The sequence below is a fragment of the Canis lupus genome, chromosome 24 (assembly GCF_048164855.1).
Source record: "Canis lupus baileyi chromosome 24, mCanLup2.hap1, whole genome shotgun sequence".
NCBI classification, from domain to species: Eukaryota; Metazoa; Chordata; class Mammalia; order Carnivora; family Canidae; genus Canis; species Canis lupus.
In genome coordinates this window covers 19,879,623-19,903,638 of record NC_132861.1, presented here as the reverse complement: position 1 = coordinate 19,903,638, position 24,016 = coordinate 19,879,623, and the positions used below count along the sequence as shown (strand labels likewise).

The following is a 24,016-nucleotide window of genomic DNA, read 5'->3' as shown; positions in this document are numbered from 1 at the left end:
ACAACAACAACAACAAAATCAATAGGTCTAGACAGGGGCCTGAGGTTCTATACCTCTAACTCTTACATGATAGTAAAGCCTTGAAGCCCCAGAGTACTGAATTATTCTATCATTGTCTTCAAAAACAACTCTTGTCGAGGCACCTGGGTGGTTCAGTTAACTGAGCATTCAACTCTTGATTTCGGCTCAGGTCATCTCATGGGTGGTAGGATCCAGCTCCATGTCAGCGGGGTTATCTTCTTGAAGGTTCTCTCCCTCTACCCCTCCCCCATCTAGGCAAACTCTAAAATACATACATAAATCTTTTAAAAAATTGCTTTTGTCATTAGCAAGACTATGACATTAGCAAGACTATGTCTATGGCCTGTCACAATCCCAAAGGCCTCTCACAGTACTAATATTAACAACTATATTTTCATTCCTAAATTCCCATCTACTGCTTTTAATTTTCTTTGTCTGATTTCAAGATATCTTTATCTTACAAGCTAAAATAAAACAGAACAAATAATAAAAGCAATTCTTCCATTCCACAGGATGACATGCTGGCAAATGTGGAATATATTACAATAAAGTTTTTTATCACCCGGTACTCAAAAGTTTCATTACACTAAATTTTCCTACTTTTGAACCATTCCAAGGAAAACAAAAATTATGTATTCAATTGAACAAACATAGGTTGTATTCTGGGATCAAATGTCACTGCATATCATCTAGATACCAAATTAGATTTAATAAATAACAGAAACAAAAGATAGCAACAATTACAAGATTTGTCATTACCATTAATATGGGAGAAATAAAAATCCTGAACAAAAAATACTGGGCTTTTACATTTTGTAGACTTACCCATAAAGGTGGCATATTTATATATAATTATGGAATGTGAGACATCAACTATATGCTTAGGACAGTAATTAGATTCTAAAATTTCTTTCTTTTTAAAGACTGAATTTATTTATTAGACAGACAGAGAGAATGAGCAGGGGTAGGCAGAGGGAGAAACAGACCCCCAGCTAAGCAGGGAGCCCAACCCAAGGCTCAACCCCAGGACCTTGGGATCTTACCTGAGCCAAAGGCAGTCGCTTAACCAACTGAGCCACCCAGGTGCCTCAACAAGAGTCGAGAAAAGAAAATTTTTTTTTAAAACAGATTTTTTTGGATCCCTGGGTGGCGCAGCGGTTTAGCGCCTGCCTTTGGCCCAGGGCGCGATCCTGGAGACCTGGGATCGAATCCCACGTCGGGCTCCCGGTGCATGGAGCCTGCTTCTCCCTCTGCCTGTGTCTCTGCCTCTCTCTCTCTCTGTGACTATCATAAATTAAAAAAAAAAAAAAAATTTAAAACAGATTTTTTTAAGTAATCTCTATACCCAACATATGGCTCAAACTCAGACCGTGAGATAAAGAGTCACATATGCTCTCCCAACTAAGGCAGCCAGGTGCCTCAAGATTCTGAAATTTTTCACTCTAGCTTTGGTACATACATAAATAAAACAAATGTTTCCTTTGTTAACAGCACAACTGTTTAACTTCTCCAAATTTCAAACTTATTTTATCAAATTTTTATTTCATTTTATTTTTAGTAATTGTGTCTTTAGGTTAAACTTTTTTTTTAAAAGAAACCTAGCTTTATTTTTTATTTTATTTAAAGATTTTATTTATTTATTCACAGAGAAAGAGGCAGACACAGGCAGAGAAAGAAGTAGGCTCCATGCAGGGAGCCCGATGTGGGACTCAATCCTGGGACTCCAGGATCATGCCAGGGGCCAAGGGCAGGCACTCAACCCCTGAGCCATCCACGTGTCCCTAACTTAACCTTTTAATCAAATTCTTCCATGTCCTATCCCAAGAATGTTTTAAGAGAAGGTACCTAGTAGATTATATAGTTCAAATCCTTGATTATTTGCAAAGAAAATTAACACCTAGAAGTTACATGATTAAATACTAGGTACACTACTGACTTTTAGGTGTTCTTCATTTGTTCTTACAACTGAACTCTTCTACCTAAAAAATATTTTAGTATTTCTTTACTGTTGGTCTGCTAGTGAAAACTTCCTTTGGTGTCTCAGTGGGGGTATGTTTTTGGTCGTTAAAGAATAACGTGTATACATAAAATTAATAAATCTTAAGTATGGAGCTCAATTAAATTTTTAAAAAGTTTTTTTCTTTGTTTTGCTTTTTTCAGAGTGGGAGAGACCTCAAGACAGATGGTGAGAGAGGGAGAGACTCTTAAGCAGGCTCCATGCCCAGTGCAGAGTTTGACCAGGGCTCGATCTCACAATACTGAGATCATGACCTGAGCCGATATCAACATATATACTTGCATGACTACCACCCACATAAACAAAAAGTCCAATTTCTCAGAAGCCTTGTCTTTTCTCACTTGACAATTTCTTTCCTTTCCATAAGCCATTCCTATTCTGACTTCAAAGATTAGTTTTCTTGGGCTCCTGGGTGGCTCAGTCAGTTAAGTATGTCTGTCTTCAGCTCAGGTCATGATCCCAGGAGCCTAAGATCCAGTCCTGCATTGGGCTCCCTGCTCAATGGGGAGTCTACTTCTCCTTTACCCCTCCCCGCTGCTTGTGATCTCTAATAAATAAAATCTTTAAAAAAAATTAGTTTCCTTTTATTTTGAAATTCACATACATAAATTCATACAGTACATACATACTCTTCTGTGGCTGATCCCCTAACTCAACATCTTGTCTATAAGGGGCACTCAGTAGTATTCCATTGTGTAGCGAGAACTATTTATCTATCCAACTGTTGATGGACATATGGATTGTTACAAATTTTTTTTTTTAAAGAACAGTCTTACTTTAATCAAGTTCCAGCAAGAGGGCACACTGATTTGGAAAGCATTTGTCTCAGCAGAAAAAGCAAGGGTGTGTATAAAAGAATGTTTCTAGAAAATACCAAAGGCACCAAACCTTAACTTTGCCTTCCATTTCCCCTCGATGCCACTGCATTCCCTGGGTGGGGAGGCTACTTCGTCCAGCTGACTTTGGGAATGTCATAGTGCTCGCTAAGGGTGTCCAAGTGTCTCTTGAAGTCCTCCACTCTCTGCTTGTGGGTTTTGGATGTTTTCTTTAGGATCCTTTCCACTTGCCACTTCTCCTGCATCTTCTCGAAGGCTGCCTGGGCTGGGGTTTGCTTGTCCAAGCCACGCTGCTTCCCCTCCTTGTTCTTTTTGCTCGCTCCCATCGCTTCTGAGAGTTTCGCCTTGTCTTTGTCCTTTTTCTTTTTCCACTTGGTCACACCAAACACTGCAAAGCCTTTTACTTTCAGGGGCCCCTTCTGACGCTGCTTGTAGGCCACCATGATGCCGCTTGCTTTTCTCCATTTTTTTTTTTTTAAGATTTGATTTATTTATTCATGAGAGGCAGAGAGAGAGAAAGAGGCAGAGAAACAGGCAGAGGGAGAAGTAGAATCCATGCAGGGAACCCGATGTAGGACTCGATCCCAGGTCTTCAGGATCACACCCTGGGCTGAAGGCGGCGCTAAACCACTAAGCCATCTGTGCTGCCCGGATTGTTACAAATTTTGACTATGATTTCTATACATGTCTTTTAGTGGTTCCTTAAGGTATTCGTTCTGCATGGGGTAAGTGTTCTTGAATTTGTAGGTTAGTATTTTTTGTCCATTTTAGAAAATTCTCAGTTGTACCTCTTCTGTCTCACTTCTTTCCTCCTCTTTCTGGGACATTAAATACATGTCCTTTTCATCAAGTGTCATAGATATCTTTCTGGTTTTCCACCCTTGTGACTGATTTTCTCATATATCTTACAGTTCACCTACACTTTTCAGCTATGCTCAATCTGCAGTTAAACTGTATAGTTCCTTAAATCTGCATCTGATAATCCTATTGTCTGTTTTCTTCTTGATTTGCTGTCATATGGCCTTGTCTCACATTCCTGATTGCTGTTTACATGAAAAACTAAAAAAATTTGAGGCTCTGGATTATGTTAGCATCCCAAGCCAGAGGTTGGAAGAGTTGTGTTTTTGTTGGTTTTTTGTTTTTGTTTTTACCAGTATCCCTCCTTTCTGGGCCCCTGTGAATTTGTTGAAAGTTCTTACAGCCTTTCTCTGCATTTTTTTCGTAGAACTGAACACACACCCGTAAGAGAAAACCAGCCTCAAGTAACAGATTACTTTTCTGAGGTTCCGTCTCTTAATCTTAGGACCTTCATTTTCCCACTACATTTATACTTCTGTGATGCTTTCAATGCATATTTTATATATTTTGCCCCTCCTCCCCAAATACTCTCTACAAGAGGCATTGGAATTACCTAGTCTTTTATTATCAGGAAAAAAGTCTTAGAATCGTAATAATAGCCAGAAATGTTTATAATGCAGTAAAAAGGAAAAAAAAAAAAAACAGATGCAAGAGCAATTTCTACATACAGGTATTTTCTGTGATGAATTTTTTGCTGTTTATATAAAAGATACATGATGAGTAGAAAGAACTTCTACTGAAAGTCAACACTAAAAGTTAATAAAAGGATTAAATGACTCAAAGGCCCATTCTAATAGGTATCATCCCATTTTTTCAGGATGAAATGCAAAGTTTTATGTGTATTTTATACAGACCCATAATTCTAGATGATGAAATTTGAACCTCTAAGCCCTAGATTTATTTGTAACTAAACTCCAGAAATCTTCATCTTGTTCTTTTTTCTCTTTTTTCTGTTTTGGAAATCCTTTTATATATAGAAATAGAAAGCACCAAAAAACTAATGTAAGACACTGACTCTAAGTAACAAAAATTACAATAATAATTAGTCACACCTTCTTCTAGAAGTCTAGTAGAATTTTTTTTTTTTTTGAAGTCTAGTAGAATTTAGTTAGTTTTACTAATACTAACAGCAAGCAAAAGCAAAACCTAGGGCAAATACTAAAATGAGAAAAATTGGGGCACCTGGGTAGCTCAGTGGTTGAGCATCTGCCTTTGGCTCAGGACATCATCCCAGGGTCCTGGGATCAAATTCTACACCAAGCTTTCTGTAGGAAAGCTTGTTTGTCCCTCTGCCTAGGTCTTTGCCTCTCTGTGTCTCTCTCATGAATGAATAAATAAAATCTTTAAAAAGTAAATGAAATTAGACAACTTTTATTATGCTATATTCAAGTTAAAGACAGAAAAAACAGCAACGACAAAAAGATTGTCCTTTTGACACTTGATTGAACATTTAAGCATCAAACATATCTTCAGCATCACTTTTCACCTAATTTGGTAAATAATCTTTTTTTTTTTTTAAAGATTTTATTTATTCATTCACAGAAATGCAGAGAGAGAGAGAGAGAGAGAGGCAGGCAGAGACACAGGCAGAGGGAGAAGCAGGCTAAATGCAGAGAGCCCGACGTGGGGACTCGATCCAGGGTCTCCAGATCACGCCCTGGGCTGCAGGCGGTGCTAAACCACTGCGCCACCGGGGCTGCCCAATCTTTTTGAAGTTCCACACTAAGTGTTATTATTTAAAGGATATAGTTTGGGACACCTGGGTGGCTCAGCAGTTGAGTGCCTGCCTTCGGCCCAGGGCGAGATCCTGGAGTCCTGGGATCAAGTCCCACATCGGGCTCGCTGCATGGAGCCTGCTTCTCCCTCTGCCTGTCTCTGTCTTTCTCTCTCTGTGGGTCTCCCTTGAATAAATAAATAAAATCTTAAAAAAAAAGGGGGGGGGATATAGTTCTGTAACTTTTGTTCCCCAAAATAGAATTTTAGAGAATTCAGGAATGTTATACATTCATGCATACTTCCTAAATAACAGAAATTTGTGGGATGCCTGAGTGGCTCAGCAGTTGAGCATCTGCCTTTTGCTCAGGGCGTGATCCCAGAGTTCTAAGATCGAGTCCCACATCAGGCTCCCTACATGGAGCCTGCTTCTCCCTCTGCCAATGTCTCTGCCTCTTTCTCTCTCTCGATCATGAATAAATAAATAAAAATCTTAAAAAAAAAATCTATTGCCATGTATCAAACCAAAATAGTTTAATTTTTTGTTCAGATTTTATTTATTCAGGAGAGACACAGTGTCTTTTCTTTGTAATGTTTTAAAATCACTGATATTTCACATTATGAGAAAACATAGAAATGTAAAATACACTTATGAATTAATGATATAAAAAAGTTGACAAGGCAAGAATTGAAACTACTTCCAAATAACATTTGCAAATCTCAATTATGTCCACAACTTGAATGGAACAATCGTATAGAATCTAACCACAGTATGCTTTCTTATAGGATCAATCTATGCTCTTTTATTTTTTTTATTTTTAAAGATTTTTTTATTTATCCATGAGAGAATAAACTTACTTTCTTTACCACATAAATGTTTCCATATTGTAAGTTCAGAGGTAGGAGTATTATTTATTTGGTTAAATAACCATTTTTTGGTCAGGGCAATTTTGTATTAACCATCAAAAGTTTTAAAATTATGTTGACACTAGGGGTGCCTGCTTGGCTCAGTCGGTTGGGTGTCCCACTCTTGGTTTTGGCTCAGGTCATGATCTTGGGGTCATGGAATCAAGTCCCAAGTTAGGCTCCACCCTCAGCACAGATTCTGCTTGGGATTCTCTCCCTTTCCTTCTCATTCTCTCCATGCTTGCATGTGTACACAAGACTTCTAAAATAAATACATAAAATCTTAAAAAAAAAATCTTGACACTTTGACTTAGCAATTCTACCTACCAAAACTTTTCTCAAGAAAATAAGTGAAGTGTGCCACCTTAGAGATATTCATGAAAACCTCTTTTCAATTGTAAAGACCAGAAAAACTTCAAATAACAATTAAATGCTTAAATAAACATAAAAAAGAATTATATTTGACAAGAGCTAATAATGATGAAATGTCAATAGCTTCCCTCCCTCCACCCCAGGTCAAGAACAAAGCAAGACTTTATACTCTTGCTATTTCTATTCAACAACTTATCAGAGAAAGAAATAAAAGGGGATCTGTGAGGCCAAACTATTTCCATGACAATACTAAGATTATTTGCATTTTTCACTGTGTTGGCATTTACAGTAATGGTATAAAAGCAGTGGTAAGTAAAACTGCTGGCAGTGGAATGGAATTCTATTTTTTCACTATCATACAGAAAAGAAAAAGTGTCACCTCCATTTATGGTTGTTATACCACCACCAATTAGTCAATGTAATTCTGACACTACCCTGGAATTAGCATCAGACTCCACAGGTTTTTTTGCTTTGTTTTTAAGATTTTATTTATTTATTCATGAGACATGGCAGGAGAGAGGGAGTGAAAGAGAGAGAGAGAGAGGGGCAGAGACATAGGCAGAGGGAGAAGCAGGCTCCATGCAGGAAGCCTGATGTGGGAATTGATCCTGGGACTCTAGGATCACGCCCTGGGCCGAAGGCAGGAGCTAAACCCCTGAGCCACCTAGGGATCCCGACTCCACAGGTTTAAAAGGCATAATCCCCAGCAAGACTGACAGGAACTTCAGATGCCACCCATACTTCTGGCCAACTAGCTATAAATCCGGAGATTCCTAAAACCGCCTCAGATTTCATAATTTGCTAGAATGACTCACAGAATTTAGGAGAGCTCTATATTTAGAATCACAGTGTTAATATAAAAGATTCAAATCAGGACCAACCAAATGAAAGGACAAAGAAGGGTAAGGTATAGAAGGCTCCAAATGCAGAGTTGCAGGTAGTGTTCCCTACCTGGCATGTTGAGGAGTTCAACAACTAGGAGACTGCATTGAGCTTCGGTATCTAGTTTTTATTGGCAATTCATTGCATGTGACTGAACTCAACCTATAGCCTCCCTCTTCTCCCTTGAGATGGAGCTAGCTAAAACCTCCAACACTCTAAATTACATGGTTGGTCTTTCTGGGGACCCTCCCTCAGACTCAGTCATCTCATCTAGATCTTAACCCAAATTCAAGTGTGATCCAAAGGGCTCATAAATAAAAAACACTATCCCAAATACTTGGAAGTTCCAAGGATTTAGTCTTTCTCCTAAGAACTAAAGATAAAGGCCAGTGGAATTATTTATTATAAAATAGATGTCCATGATTAAACAGTAATAAATAGCATTAATTTTACTAAATTTAAGCTTTTTTTTTAAGATTTTATTTATATATTCATGAGAGACACAGACAGAGAGAGGCAGAGACATAGGCAGAGAGAGAAGCAGGCTCCAAGCAGGAAGCCCGATGTGGGAATTGATCCCAGAACTCCGGGATCACACCCTGAGCTAAGGGCAGGCGCTCAAAATTTAGGCCTTTGGGCATCCCTAAATTTAAGCCTTTAATTGCATCCTAATAATCTGTGTGAACAGAAACATGCATAAACAGAGAAGTGTACATAAACCACTTCTGTTTTATACCAAAATACAATAGCTGTCTGAAAGAAAAGTGCTTGTAAAATAGTTACATTGTAAGCTGAACTATATTTCTTTATGAAATACCATTTTTACTTGAAAGAATAACTGACAAACTATTTATTGACATTTTCTTGAAAATAAATCAAGGAAAATTCACTTCAAGAAAAATGACAGTATTTGTTGCTGAGAATATTAGCAGTTTGAAAACTGTATCCACTACTGTCAGCTTGACAGCTTTCTAAAGTGTCAACATTTAAAATAAATGAATTCTCAACATCTAGAAGTTCAGTGAATCATTATTTTCCAAATATATATATATATGTATTTTTTAAATTTTATTTATTTATGAAAGAGGAAGAGTGTAAGCACACATGAGCAAGGGGGAGGGGCAGAGGAAGAAGCACAGTCCCCACTGAACAGGGAACTTGTCATGGGGCTCAATCCCAGGACCCCGAGATCATTAACTGAGCCAAAGGCAGACACTTAACCAACTGAGTTACCCAAATACATATATATATATACACACACACACACACACATATACATACATAATTGCAAATATGTATAATTGCATAATTATACATATATAATTGGGCTGGTGAGACTGGGGACCTCAAAATGGCCGACCCAAGGACAGCAACTTCCCAATAAGACCGCCCTACCCCCATCTTCCTGCCAACACCCTCTTGCCACCCTACTCCCACTTAGCTTACAAAGACCTGTAACCCTTGCCCTAACTGGAATGCCACCCTACCTCTTTAGAACCACCACCACCTCCACCCCCCCACACCCCCACCCCCCGCTCTGCCCTGCGGTTTGCCTGGGCATGACTTCCCTGACTCAGAGAGGTTCCAGTCAGGGAACCTCGCCCAGGAGTGCTCCCCATCGCTCCCCATTAAAGCACTCTCGAACCTAGCGCCTGGCTCTGCTGTCTTTAATTTTCTCCGCCAATCATTAAAAGAAAACCTAACATATATATATATATTTTTTAATATTTTATTTATTTATTTATGAGAGACACAGAGAGAGAGGCAGAGACACAGGCAGAGGGAGAAGCAGGCTCTATGCAGGTAGCTGAATGCGGTACTCGATCCCGGGTCTCCAGGATCACACCCTGGGCTGCAGGCGGCGCTAAACAGCTGCGCCACCGGGGCTGCCCTATATACATTTTTTAATTGACCAAAGCACAATGCTACCAAATCATACAAAGTTTTGTAAAAGATCCATTCACATATCAATAATCGTGATGTGGGGATCCCTGGGTGGAATCCCATATTCCACACTGTTAAGGAACTTTAAGGAAACTACCATGTGTCAAGTTTTGGTGCTGCGTCAAAAAATTCTACAACTATCCGTATTTATTTAAAATAGTGCTCTCTTCTACAACCAAATATGTGTGTGAGGCCAGATTTTCTTTTTATACTTAAAACATGATTTCAACAGATTCAATATAGAAATAGATGTGAGAAATTACCATATACCTTGCTATTACATTAGACTTTAAAAGAGATTTGCAGAAATACGGAGATCCCTGGGTGGCTCAGTGGTTTAGCTCCTGCCTTTGGCCCAGGGCATGATCCAGGAGTCTCAGGATCAAGTCCTACATCCGACTCCCTGCATGGAGCCTGCTTCTCCCTCTGCCCGTATCTCTGCCTCTCTCTCTCTCTCTCTCTATCATGAATAAATAAAATCTTAAAAAAAAGAGAGAGATTTGCAGAAATGTAAAACAAAGCTACTGTTCACTTAATATTGAAAATAGTTTTCATTAAAAATGGTATTGTCATACTTCTAAAAATTTCTTAGGCTTGAGTTTCTGACACGGTAATTGATATAAATTTTGAAAACCTTGGGGTCCTCAATTATTTTTAGGAGTGAAACTGAGCCTAAAATGCTTGAGAACTATCCTACAGAAATAATAAACAATGTAAACAAAGAATTTAGTGTAGAGTCTCAACAGTAAAAACAGGAGATCATAGAGGCACTTGAGTGGCTCAGTTGGATAAGTGTCTGCCTTTTGCTCACGTCATGATCTCAGGGTCCTGGGATCAAGGCCCACATAAGGCTCTCTGCTAAGAAGGAAGTCTGTGGCTCCCTCTCCCTTTGCCCCTCCCCCTCATTCGTGTGCACATATGCTGTCTCTTTCAAATGAATAACTAAAATCTTTTTTTTTTTTTAAGATTTTATTTATCCATTCATGAGAAATACAGAGAGAGAGAGAGAGGCAGAGACCAGGCAGAGGGAGAAGCAGGCTCCATGCAGGGAGCCCGATACAGGACTCGATTCCAGGACTCCAGGATCACGCCCTGGGCCAAAGGCAGGCGCTAAACCACTGAGCAACCCAGGGATCCTCTATGATCTCTAACTAAAATCTTAAAAAAGAAAAAAAAAAAAAAAAAAAAAAAAGGAAACCATACAAATGCTAAAAAAAATTAAAAAGGTAGAGGAGGAACAGGTACCTCTGACAAAAAATTATTTTTTATAGACATGGAAACTTCTATCTTTTTTTTTAAGATTTATTTATCGGAGGGATGCCTGGGTGGCTCAGTGGTTGAGCATCTGCCTTTGGCTAAGGGCATGATCCTGGAGTCCCTGGGTTGAGTCCCACATTGTGTTCCCTGCATGGAGCCTGCTTCTCCCTCTGCCTATGTCTCTGCCTCTCTCTCTGTGTGTCCTCATGAATAAATAAATAAAATCTTAAAAAAATATATTTATCTGAGAGACAGAAAGAGAGAACATGAGTGGGAGGGGCAGAGGGAGACATAATTCCAAGTGGACTCCATGCTGATTGCAGACCCTGAGGTGGAGCTTGATCTAAGGACCCTGAGAGCACGAACTGAACAGAAACCAAGAGTCCAATGCTTAATCAACTGTGCCACCCAGGTGTCCCACAGAAACTTCTATTTCTAAAATGACATATTAAAATTTAGATTAAGTAAACCAACAGAACACAAAACTATATATAATATGCTCTAAATTATATTTTTTAAAACCACAGAGGCAGGGATCCCTGGGTGGCTCAGCAGTTGAGTGTCTGCCTTAGGCTCAGGGCATGATCCCAATCTAGGGATGGAGTACACTTCGGGCTCCCTGCGAAAAGCCTGCTTCTCCCTCTGTCTGTGTCTCTACCTCTCTATGTCTCTCATGAATAAATAAAATCTTAAAAAAAAAAAAAAAAAAACCCCACAGAGGCAAAAATTGAAAAATCAAACTTTTAACAGTAGTCCCTGATAATTAATAAGATAAGCTCAGAAATATTTTATTTCTAATCAGGATTTCTTACAAATATTCTATAATACTCATGTAGTGTTCTCATACCCAGAAAGATTAATTTTTAAAAATAAAAGAAAAAAATCCTGGCATTCCATTAAAACAGTAAATGAAGTTCTTAGCTTTATTACGTTCAGTCCTTTCCCAATATCTTAAGTTGGTCAATAGTTTAAAAAGCACTAAAATTGCCAAAAAAAGCAATACCAAAACAAATTTTAAAAACTCAGACCCCCACACTAAATCATGACAAAGCTACCAAAAAGATATGCTGTTTCAAATAGCAGAACAAGACTGTCCATGTAAATTTTAAAAATATACAGCTCTGACTTAAAGGCAAGAGTTTTCCAACTTTTAAAATAAAGCAACTAATAAAATGCTGACTTAAAAACAAAAATCAGAAACAAGCAATCCAAAAGTAAACACCTCAAAAGAGAAAATTGAGATTTCAAGTTATGTGATTACAAATTAAGTAAAATTCAATTATTACATTGCTTCTTTATTGTCCATTTTTTTATTCCATGATTTTTACATTAAAATAAAGATACTAGGGGATCCCTGGGTGGCTCAGCAGTTTGGCGCCTGCCTTTCGCCCAGGGCGCGATCCTGGAGTCCTGGGATTGAGTCCCACGTCAGGCTCCCAGCATGGAGCCTGCTTCTCCCTCCTCCTGTGTCTCTGCCTCTCTCTCTCTCTCTCTCTATCATAAATAAATAAATCTTTGAAAAAAGAAAACAAAAAATAAAAATAAAATAAAGATACTAGTAAAAGGATGGTGGTAATAAAGTATGGAGGTTTTCAATCAAAAACTTCAGATGTGGGCAGCCCGGGTGGCTCAGTGGTAGAGCGCCACCTTCAGCCCAGGGCGTGACCCTGGAGACCCGGGTTCGAGTCCCATGTCGGGCTCCCTCCATGGAGCCTGCTTCTCCCTCTGCCTGTGTCTCCGCCTCTCTCTCTCTCTCTCTCTCTCTCTCTCTCGGTCTCTTATGAATAAATAAATAAAAATCTTAAAAAAAAAAAACACAACAACTTCAGATGTATATCACAAAGGGTAAAATAGCTTTAATTTCTGGAAAATCAGGGACCAAGTAGGCTGCAGGTAAAATATTCTATCTTAATATGAAGTCAAGAAAAGTAAAGTATTTCATATATACAGAAGTATAGAAGGTAAAGAAAATCACTTACTGCTTACCAGGACTATGATGAGTTGCGTATCCTCCATTCTGAAATTCATCTCCTGCCATATTCATTCTACCAGGATTAAAAGGTCCTACTCCAGTCTTGGTCTGTGAAGTCAAAGATGGGGTGTATGTTTGTATATTAACACCAAAATTACTTGACTGAAGTCCTTTAGCGACATCTCCCAAGTTGGTATTTTATAGTGATGTTACATGTGTAATCATTAAGTTCATATCTCACCCAGCATTCACAGAGCTTATACCTGTTTCTAAGGTTGTAACATTAGTATTAGGAATTTCAGAGTTGCTTCTGTAGTGATAACATTATTACCCAATCCTGCATTTACCTTACTTCTTGAAAGACTGGAAGTGGAGAAATCCAAATCTTTGGTTCTATTTTTAGTTCCAGGAAGTCCCCATTCAATTAAATTGGAAGAATTTTTCTTTTCCCCTCCATTTGTTTCTATGTCCTCTTCATCATCGATAACAATTGTCTCACTTACATTTCCCTTCTGAGAAGCCAAATCTCTTGAGGAAGGAAGAATTATGGAATAATTTCCTCGTAGCCTTTCATTTCTTGATGAAGCAAATATAAAATTTCTTTGATCAGCTATTGCTGGAGTAGAAGTTGAAGGAGGTTGTATAGATTCAATAAATACAACATCATCATCATCATCATCATCATCTTCTTTCATCAATGAGTTTCTAGATCTGTTAACTACAAGACTACTTGGGTCACCAAATGAATTTCCTGTATCCGTGAGACTAGCTGCCATGGCTTTATGCTCTAATAAAACAGGAGTCTGCTCAGTCAAGTCTAATCCTCTCAATGAACATTTATCCATGCCAAAGAACCTGTAGGAGAGAGAAAATAGTAAAAAAAAAAAAAAAAAAAAAGAAGTCTAGTATACTATGGCTATTGAGTTTTATTACTATGAAATAGCACAAATGAAATTTTAAATTTTTTCATGATTTATCTTTTATTTTATTTTTAAGATTTTATCTATTTATTCTGAGAGGCACAGAGAGAGAGGCAGAGACACAGGCAGAGGCAGAAACAGGCTTCATGCAGGGAGCCCGAAGTGGGACTCGATCCCGTGTCTCCAGGATCACACCCTGGGCCAAAGGCGGCGCTAAACCGCTGGGCCACCAGGGCTGCCCTTATTTATCTAACTTTCAGCGAAAAAATTGTTATTTTGGGGCAGCCCCGGTGGCTTAGCGGTTTAGGGCCGCCTTCAGCCCAGGGCCTGATCCTGATCCTGGAGATCCAGGATCGAGTCCCACGTCGGGCTCCCTGCATGGAGCCTGTTTCTCCCTCTGCCTGTGTCTCTGCCTCTCTGTCTCTGTGGGTCTCTAATAAATAAATAAAATCTTAAAAAAAAAAGGCCCACAGAGGCTAAAAAAAAAAAAAAAAACTGTTATTTTGTTTTTCCTCTCCATTAATCATTTAACGCTCAGCTCAGAATTTAATGGAAATTAATCATCCAATTTGTGGTAGTCCTTAAAAAATTTACTCAATTTAACCTACTCATCTTTTACAATGAAAAAACCTAAGTCTTCCTTTGAAATAGGAAATATTAACAAAATAATTCTATCAAATACGAATAACCCTGAGCCCAAATACAATTATGTTATACTTTTATCTACTAAAATAACTATATCATCTAATCTTTATTTCCCTTGTGTCTTTTGTCACTAATTTTCAAATTCTCTGCTTCTGACATAACTGTGATTAAATCTTTCTGACATTCTTATTCTTGTTCAGGAATTGCCAGACATTATGCAATGGGTGTTTTATGTAAAATTCTGAAAACAGGCCCATTATGTAAGTATAATTTAATCCATTTTACAAATGAGGAAAGAGAAGCCAACTAAATTGTTGTGAGACCCAATAGGATTTAAATTCCAGACTCAAAGACTAGGCCTCAAATTCTTAGCATTCAGTTATATTCAACAAAACAGTTTTGTGAACCTACTGTGCACTAGGGTATGACAAGGAAAGGATCCAGTACAGAGAGACAATTGAAGAATCTGGAAAAGTAAATTAATTGATGAAGCAAGGCTCTTAAAAGTAGAGGAGAGAAGATGAGGGTATGTGCACAGGTGGTAATGAAAGTGATCATGAGTAAAAAAATATCACATCTCAAAGACCAAAGGGGAAAAGGTACATAAAAATGTAATGTATAGGGATCCCTGGGTGGCGCAGCGGTTTGGCGCCTGCCTTTGGCCCAGGGCGTGATCCTGGAGACCCGGGATCGAATCCCATGTCGGGCTCCCGGTGCATGGAGCCTGCTTCTCCCTCTGCCTGTGTCTCTGGCTCTCTCTCTCTTTCTCTCTGTATGACTATCATAAATAAATAAAAAATTAAAAAAAAAAAAGTAATGTATAGGGCAGCCCCGGTGGCACAGCAGTTTAGCACCGCCTGCAGCCCAGGGCGTGATCCTGGAGACCCTGGATCGAGTCCCACCGTCGGGCTCCCTGCATGGAGCCTGCTTCTCCCTCTGCCTGTGTCTCTGCCCCTCTCTCTCTCTCTCTCTGTGTGTGTCTCTATGAATAAATAAATAAAATCTTTTAAAAAAAATGTAATGTATAGAAGTATGTAGAAATGACAGATGAAAAGCTGAGGTAAATTTACATATGCTAGCCTCAACTTTTTTAGAACCTCAAGAGTGAAGAAGATGGGAATTATATGGGTGTTGAATTATTAAGAAAACTCACTTCATATGGCAGTCATCATTCCATTTTAAACAACTCATACTGGGCAGCCCAGGTGGCTCAGCGGTTTAGCGCCGCCTTCAACCCAGGGCGTGATCCTGGAGACCCGGGATCGAGTCCCACATCAGGATCCCTGCATGGAGCCTGCTTTCTCCCTCTGCCTGGTTCTCCTCTGCCTGTGTTTCTGCCTCAATCTCTCCGTTTCATAAATACATACATACATACAAACCAACTCATACTGAAATATGCTACATAACATTTCCATTCTAAAATTTTCACAACTAAAAAAAATAAAATAAATAAAAAAAATTAAATTTTCGCAACTAATTTTAATTGAGAAGTTATATAATAGATAAGACTTATTCCTTTTTTTTTTTTTTTTTTGATAAGACTTATTCCTAATAGGTATTATGTCATTCAATATTAACTCAGTTAATGCATATAAAAATGAAGTATAAACTATTCTTTTTCCCATTTTACCCATTAGGAAACTAAGACTCCATAGATATGTAATCTCCATAGCCTGCCCAAGCATCCATTGCTGGAAAGGTTAGAGTCAGGATTCAAATCAAAGAAATCTGACTCTAGGGCAGCCCAGGTGGTTCAGTGGTTTGGCGCCACCTTCAGCCCAGGGCGTGATCCTGGAGGCCCAGGACTGAGTCCCACGTCAGGCTACCTGCATGGAGTCTGCTTCTCCCTCTGCCTGTGTCTCTGCCTCTTTCTCTGTGTGCCTCTTATGAATAAATTTAAAAAATGTAAAAAAAAAAAAAAAAAAGAGAAATGACTCTAGAATTGATACCATAGCCACCGTATTATTTGCAGTTAATGTATAAAACAATTTTTAGAAAATACTTATCTTTTATTAAGATGATTTTGTTAAAACAAAATCAACATCCAATGTCCATTTCTTTCTCTTTTTTTTTTTAAGATTTTATTGAGCCCTGGGCCGAAGGCAGGTGCTAAACAGCTAAGCCACGCCGGTGTCCCTCAATGTCCATTTCAAAGAAAAAAAAAATAACAGATCTAAGGGACCACTTTAAAAGAACTATAAAAAACACAAAAATTGGGCCCATGGTTACTACACGTCCAGTGTGGTTGACTTTCAAAGGAAAGAAGCAATAATTTAGCCTAAACTGAGTTATGAAATATGAGAGCTGTTATATATGATCTCTTAGTCCTTTTTTTTTTTTTTTTAAGATTTTTATTTATTTATTCATGAGAGACAGAGAGGGGGGGGGGGCAGAGACACAGGCAGAGGGATAAGCAGGCTCCATGCGGGGAGCCCAACGTGAGACTCGATCCTGGGTCCCCAGGATCACATGCTGGGCTGAAGGCGGCACTAAACCGCTGGGCCACCAGGGCTGCCCTTTTAGTCCTTTCTATATTTGAATAAACCTATAATAGAAAAGAACACTTTTTGGAAAAGAACCATAGGTGACTCCACAGTATCTTCTGGTAGCTGCGAGGATATATTTTAACCTTCTCAAAGAAAATAACAGAAAGAGCATTCTTGATGCTCCATTCATTGCAATCATCTCTGAAAAAAATATTAAGTATTCACCTATTTTCAAGTCATAGATTACAAAAAAGTCAAACCACTACGAAAAGCCATTGTGCATATAATTTAACCAAACACTTAAATTTCAGGAAAAGATTATAGAAAAGTTCTGAGTACTTCCATATAATCCAAAAACAGAGAACAAGTTATGGTTTAGTGAATTAGTTGTGTGACACTAAGCAAATTATTCCACTTCATTTTTAGTTTTCTAAACTATAAACTATAAATGGGGATAACATATGATTCTAAGGTTTTTTACTGAGATAACTAGACATGCAAGACTCTAATCTGTTTGGACCATATTAAAGCAAAAAATGTTAAATCCCTCTCCTATTAGAAGGTATTCAGGCAGATACTTTGCCTATATCCTAGGATTTCAACAAGTATCTAATTAATCTTAAGCATTTAGCTAATCTTTGTTATTCTATTTATCTACAAATTATAACCAAATCTTAATTGGTTTCATTTGGATATGATGAAAATTAATGTAACCTCAAGTAATATATACAATCAAAAGAAAACCTGCACAGAGAAATTTGATAAGAAAATATACTACCATTCAAAAAGTTAGCCTGAAACCCAAAGAAGACTCTTAAATGCAAACTATCTCTTTATAATTGGCAATAATTTTGCAAAATTATAAGGGTATCTAATAAGGAGTAAAGATAAGAGCTATCATTAAACAAAGACGTAAGTAAGAGTGTTTTGGGGACAACGGGGTGGCAGTGGGGTCGGTGGGTTAAGCATAGGACTTCAACTTGGGTCATGATTTTGGGGTCCTGGGACTGGGCCCCTCATCCGGCTCCATGCTTAGTCTGCTTGTCCCTCTCCCTCTGCCCCCACCAGTCATGCTGTCTCTCTCTCAAACAAATAAAATCTTTAAAATAATTAAATAAATAAAAAGACAGTGTTCTCCTCTTTTGTATTTACTTTTAGTAACATCTGAGTTGTTTTTCTTTCTGAAGGTTGATGTACTTACCTTTTTAAAAACCCATAGCAGGGCAGCCCCGGTGGCTGAAGGTGCCGGCCTTCAGCCCAGGGTGTGATCCTGGAGACCCAGGATTGAGTCCTATGTCAGACTCCCTGCATGGAGCCTGCTTCTCCCTCTGCCTGTGTTTCTGCCTCTCTCTCTCATGAATAAATAAAATCTAAAAAAACAAAAAACAAAACAAAAAAAAACATAGCAAAACAGGGGTGCTTGGGTGGCTCAGTCAATTAAGGGAACTTGCCATTTTAACCTTTTTTTTTTTTTCATTTTAACCATTTTTAAGTGTATATTCAGTGTCAGTTTTTATTTTTATTTTTTTTTCAGTGTCAGTTTTTAAAATGTTCCTTTTTTATTAAAAAAGATTTTATATATTTAAGAGAGTGTACAGGAACAGGGGGAGGGACGGAGGGAGAGGGAGAAGCAGACTTCCCACTGAGGAGAGAGCCCAAGGCAGTCTTCAATCTCAAGACCTGAGATCATGACCTGAGCCAAAGGACCAACTAAGCCACCCAGGAACTCATACAATAAGCTTTTTAAAAGTTGCAAAAGTTTCTGGCTAAATTCTTTACTTATTAGCTGAGTAATTCAGTAGCCATTCAATATTCAATTATATTTACATACAATTACAAATAATTTACATAGTAAAAAGAATGTTACCTTTAAAAAAAAAAAAAAGATTTATATATTTGAAAGACAGAGAGAGGGATACCTGGGTGGCTCAGCGTTCTGCCTTGAGCTCAGGACATAGTCCTGGAGTTCCGATTCGAGTCCCACATCCAGGCTCCCAGCATGGACCCTGCTTCTCCCTCTGCCTGTGTCTCTGTTTCTCTCAGGAATGAATAAATAAAATCTTTAAAAACAAGAGAGAAAGAGATAGAGAACACATGTGATGAAGGCAGAGAGGAACCTCAAGCTGACTCCTGGCAGAGTGCTGAGCCCGAGTAGGGAGTGGGGTGAGTGGGGTTCACTCCATCCTGAGATCACCACCTGAGCCCAAAACAAGAGTCAGATGCTCAACCAAATGAGCTACCCAGACATCAGAAGGATCTGTTGTTAAAAAGTAAGTAAAATAGGATCCCTGGGTGGCGCAGCGGTTTGGCGCCTGCCTTTGGCCCAGGGTGCGATCCTGGAGACCCGGGATCGAATCCCACGTCGGGCTCCCGGTGCATGGGGCCTGCTTCTCCCTCTGCCTGTGTCTCTGCCTCTCTCTCTCTCTCTCTCTGTGACTATCATAAATAAATAAAAAAATAAAAAATAAAAAAAAAGTAGGTAAAATAGAACTGTTGAAATATTAATATGACAAGATTAGCACATGATGAGATAGGTAAACTAACTTGCATTATGAATCTTCAAAAATTTAAATCACCAAGAAAGTATCTAAAAATATTTAATTATTGAGGTACCTGGCCAGCTCAGTTACTAGAACATGTGATTCTTGATCTCTGGGTTGTGAGTTTGAGTCCCATGTTGGACACCGAGATTACTTAAAAATAATTTTTTAAAATTTTTTTTAAAAGATTTTATTTATTTATTCATGAGAGACACAGAGAGAGAGAGAGGCAGAGAAACAGGCAGAGAGAGGAAAAGCAGGTTCCATGCAGGGAGCCCGATGCAGAACTCAATCCTGGGACTCCAGGATCACACCTTGGGCCAAAGGCAGACGCTAAACCACTGAGCCACCCAGGCGTCCCAAAAATAAAATCTTAAAAAAAAAAAAGAATCACCATAAGAAAAAAAAATAGTGTTTCAAAGTTCATTTTTCTGGCCACCTGTAACTGTAAGGTCTATGAAAGATAATCAGGATATAGGATACAGGATATAGGTTACAAAAACCACTGTTAAACACCAATTAGCCCTAAAGCATATTCCTGTAGCATCTCTGTGGACTTACACTGTTACAGATAGGTCTTTCTTACTAAAAATATTTATGTATTTACATAAACATCACCTCAACTTGAAAGCTAACTTTATGTTTAGTGAGTATCTGGTAAAAGCATTCCCGTTTAAAATCAGAAATAAAAATAAATAAATAAATAAAATAAAATAAAATCAGAAATAAAATAAAGATGTACCACAATTCTGGAGATATAATGAATATGAGATAGAAGAAAGATAAACTAAATAAACAACTACCGGGATCCCTGGGTGGCGCAGCGGTTTGGCGCCTGCCTTTGGCCCAGGGCTCGATCCTGGAGACCCGGGATCGAGTCCCACATCAGGCTCCCGGTACATGGAGCCTGCTTCTCCCTCTGCCTCTCTCTCTCTCTCTCTCTCTATGACTATCATAAATAAATAGAAAAAAAAAAAAAAAAAAAACAACTACCACAAATAGCAAGAGAATTACTGAAGTACCCAAGTACAAAATTACTACCTAGAAAAAAATAGGTTGGTAGTAATTAAGTTGATACGGATTATACACAACTAACTTCACTTCCTTCTAAAATCGCCATAAACAGTGGTAAAGTTCCCACTCCCAAGGAAAGGAAGAACCAGAAAGGAAGCAACAGGGTACCTGGGTGGCTCAGTTAGTTAAGCATCTGCCTTTGGCTCAGGTCATGAACTCAGGATTCTGGGATCCAGCCCTGTGTGGCTCCCTCTATCTGCTGCTCCCCTTGCTTTGTGTGTATGTGCACATACACTATCAAATAAATAAAATTATAAAAAAAAAAAAAAGGAAACAAAAGAAAACAAAGCAACAAAATTTTGTAAGCTGAAAAGTAAAAGGATGAGTAGTTAACTACCTCAGCTGATCTGACACAAACTCTATTTTCTTTTCTTTTTTTAAAAAATATTTTATTTATTTATTCAGGAGAGACACAGAGAGAGGAGCAGAGACATAGGCAGAGAGAGAAGCAGGCTCCATGCAGGGAGCCTGATGTGGGACTTGATCCTGGGACTCCAGGACCACGCCCTCAGCTGAAGGCAGACTCTCAACTGCTGAGCCACCCAGGCCAGGCGTTCCTGAGACAAACTCTAAAATAGTGATGGAAAAAGCTGAGAAGAAACATCCTGATTTATGCTACAGAATCTTCAAAAGGTTCAGAAACAAGTAGCTCCAGATATCCTTGGAATAAGGGATAGGAAGCTAAAATGAGGTTGTGGGATCCCAGATCCATTCTTTCCCACCAGGTTGAGGATGACAGGTTTTTTTCCTCATCCTGGCACAAGTTCTAGACTTCTATTCTTTGGATAGAGTATAAGATTTTTGTCTGGGGCTCACCAAACATGGGTGAAGCTATCATGCATTCACTATCATGGTTCACTATCATGCATATGAAATGCCTACTTCCACTTGATTCCCATACACCTGGCATCCAGACCTCTATCTTTCAGGCATGCTACCCTTCCCTGGAAGGCTTGTTTTTCAGAAACCGTCTTCTCTGTGGAATTAGGAACCAGCAAAAAAGGAAAGACCTAAAGATAATGACTCAAGATATTCTCCATCAAAGGGTTATAAGAATCATCCACAGTGAAGCTCACAAATTGAAAGCCCACATATTTTCCTAATTTGCTTTCTACTTCTGAATTTTTAATCATGAGTAGACCAATCAAAAATTATTAAATATCTGAGGAAAACTTCTTTTTTTTTTTTTTTTTCCTGAGGAAAACTTCTAAGAATAGTCAAAAGAAAAAAGAGCGATAAATAATGCAGCAAAAAACAAAAAAAATGAAAAACCACAAAATTATCAATACTCTAGATGAGTAATGACTAAAAAGTTAATTAAAAATGTCTAGATCAAAAGTTGCACACTCTCCTGACTGAGCCTGCAAGGCTACACATAGCAATCTATATGCTAACAGCACAGTGTACTAGGTCTAACAAGCTAAAAACGCGTAACGTGAAGAATAAAGTGAGTTAAGTACAAAGCCAAGTTTGGTAAGGAGGACAAGGCCAAAGGGAAGGCAGGAAATACTACAATGCGAGTTATTCTACTCACAAGTTTCTTTTCAATGACCAATTATAAATTGTTGGATCAGCTTTAAAAGACACACTAAGTAATAGATGTAGAATCAGTGACTTTTTTTCCAAATCACTATCTTCAGACTCCTAATAAAATTATTATTCAGGCAAGAATTGGTGCTAAAAAACCATTAACTGAATAGCTAACAGACAACTGGGCCCTTTATTGTACCAAAATGAAACGTAATTATTTTCTGGTACAAGGAAAAGACATATTAACTTCATGGAAAGATCAGGCTGTGCATTGGTACCAATTCAGTGGTCAATCGTAAAACCACAGCACTGAGACAACTACATCATATATCTCCTGATGTGATGCTGTCGGGAAGACTAGCAGGTTACTTAAATTTTCCTCAAATATAAGAGGATAGCAAAAATACTCTGTCACCCCTAAAACAATAGAAGATCCATTATGTTTTCCTTTAATCCAACAGCGAAGAAAAAAATACTTTTATCCACAGGGAAGGAAAAAATAAAATTAAATGCGAAGCATTAAAAATGAAACCAACTTTAAAGTACAACTTTGGAACTCTAGAAACTCCAGTGGTGTAAGTACCAGCACGCATTCCCACTGCTTTCCCAGGAGTTTCCCCAGCCTGTCTCCAAGGGCAGGGTCCACCTAAGCAATCAGCTCTTTGCCTTCATAACAAAGTCACCTAACTGTGGCACTAAGTGTATTAAAGAAAAGGGTGCAATTACTCACAAAGGTTATGTTTTCTTCTTTACTTTCTCCCGAAGTTTCCCCAGACGGGCCAGAAGGTCCTAGAACCAGAGAGGCGAAATTTAGTTCGCCCAATTAAGACGCAACACCATCAAGTCCTTCACCACCAGGAGGAGAAAGCAGGGGCGAAAGTGCAGGAGTTTCCGCGCTCTTCCACCCTACCCCACCCGTGCTGGGAAGAAACCAAAGAAAATCCAAAAATCCGCACGGCCCTCAAAAACTAGACAGCGCTCAACGTCGTTTTGCAAACTACACGGTGGGAGGAGGGCGGACGGCACTCCCTCCGGACTCTGCCCCTGGCCTCGCCCGTCACCGGCAGCACCTCGGGGTGAGGGGCCGCCACCGCACGGCCGAGCTGAAATCCCGTTGGTCGGAGCACTTGCAATGACTCCGAGACTGCCCGACTCCCGCCCGCCATTAAAACTAGCCCAAATTAGACACATAAAGAGAAGACGACAAATGCCGGGGAAGGGAAGAGCGACGGAGGGGACCCGGCGGGGGAAGAGGCAGCACCCTCGCCCCGAAAAACTTGGGGACCTCGGGCTACCGCGGAGACGGTGCGAGCGCAGCCCCGAGAGCGGGAGAACCAACTGAGGCGCCCCTCCCCCCACCGCCCCACCACCACCACCACCCCCCCCCGCAAGAAAGAAAGGAAAAATACCCCGCGACCTCCCGCCGCCCCGGCCCGGGCCGCCCCCCGGCCCCCGAGCGACCCCCGCCTCTGGCGTCCGCCTCACCCAGCCCTCCCGGCCTCTCCCTCACTCTCGCAGCCCTTCGGGCCGCACGCGAAGACGCCTGTGACATGAGCGGAGCCCGGAGCAGCCCCCGAGGCCCCGACGCGGCAGCGGCGACGGCGGCCGCGCCGCGGGGTATTAATCCCGGGTCGGTGGGAGGCTCCGGAGGCTGCCCTCACCCATCTCCGCCTCCCCAGCCGCCTCCGCCTCCGCCTCCTCCTCCCGAGGCTGCGCTGCTCCCAGCCACCCCCACTATCGGCGGACCCGGACTGGAAAGACAGCGGGGATAAGCCTCACCCGGTTCTGGCTGCGGCTCCGCGGAACGAACCTCCCCTCCCCCGGCCCACCCCCCTTCGGCAACACGCACAACTCCGCTCGGTCCAGTCCCGGGTTTAGCGCTGGTGAGGAGGAGGAGGCGGAGGAGGCGGTGGCGCGGCCGAGCCCGGGGAGGCTCCGCCCTCCGCGCCCTCATTGGCCGGCGGGGAGGGCGGGCCGGGGCGCCTCGGGCGCGCCCATTGGCCCCCTCTGCTGTCCTTCAGGACCCCCCTCGGGGGGGTGGTC

The 24,016-nt window shown here is 40.1% G+C and overlaps 3 protein-coding genes across 42 annotated transcripts in view; 1 reads left to right on the top strand and 2 right to left on the bottom strand.

Moving 5' to 3' along the window:
* LOC140615859 (zinc finger MYM-type protein 5-like) overlaps positions 1-24,016 on the bottom strand; it is a 179,739-nt gene that overhangs the window by 154,525 nt on the left and 1,198 nt on the right. For 6 of the 40 annotated variants that reach the window (XR_012016365.1, XR_012016366.1, XR_012016364.1 and 3 more), the window contains exons 1-4: positions 23,459-23,616; positions 22,704-22,762; positions 13,126-13,633; positions 12,793-12,886 (exon numbers count right to left, since the gene is read on the bottom strand). Coding sequence is in view for 33 of the 40 variants with exons in the window: in XM_072795886.1 (XP_072651987.1) it covers positions 12,793-12,886; positions 13,126-13,623 (592 nt within the window). In the remaining 7 variants the exon portion in view is untranslated. The other 34 variants (XR_012016367.1, XR_012016369.1, XM_072795884.1 and 31 more) reach the window with 25 other exon arrangements.
* LOC140615862 (protein FAM32A-like) lies at positions 712-9,063 on the bottom strand. Its single transcript, XM_072795911.1, has one exon. It carries the CDS (start codon positions 3,315-3,317, stop codon positions 2,982-2,984), a length of 336 nt encoding a protein of 111 aa, XP_072652012.1. The 5' UTR covers positions 3,318-9,063; the 3' UTR covers positions 712-2,981.
* Positions 23,524-24,016, top strand: part of LOC140616578 (uncharacterized) — a 43,949-nt gene continuing 43,456 nt past the window's right edge. The window contains exon 1 of the mRNA XM_072797191.1: positions 23,524-23,735. Within this exon, the coding sequence (XP_072653292.1) occupies positions 23,524-23,735 (212 nt within the window). The remainder of the gene's footprint in view (positions 23,736-24,016) is intronic.

Coding starts and splice junctions, on each gene's coding strand:
- LOC140615862 (XM_072795911.1), bottom strand. CDS start 3,317: ATGGTGGCCTACAAGCAGCGTCAGAAGGGGCCCCTGAAAGTAAAAGGC.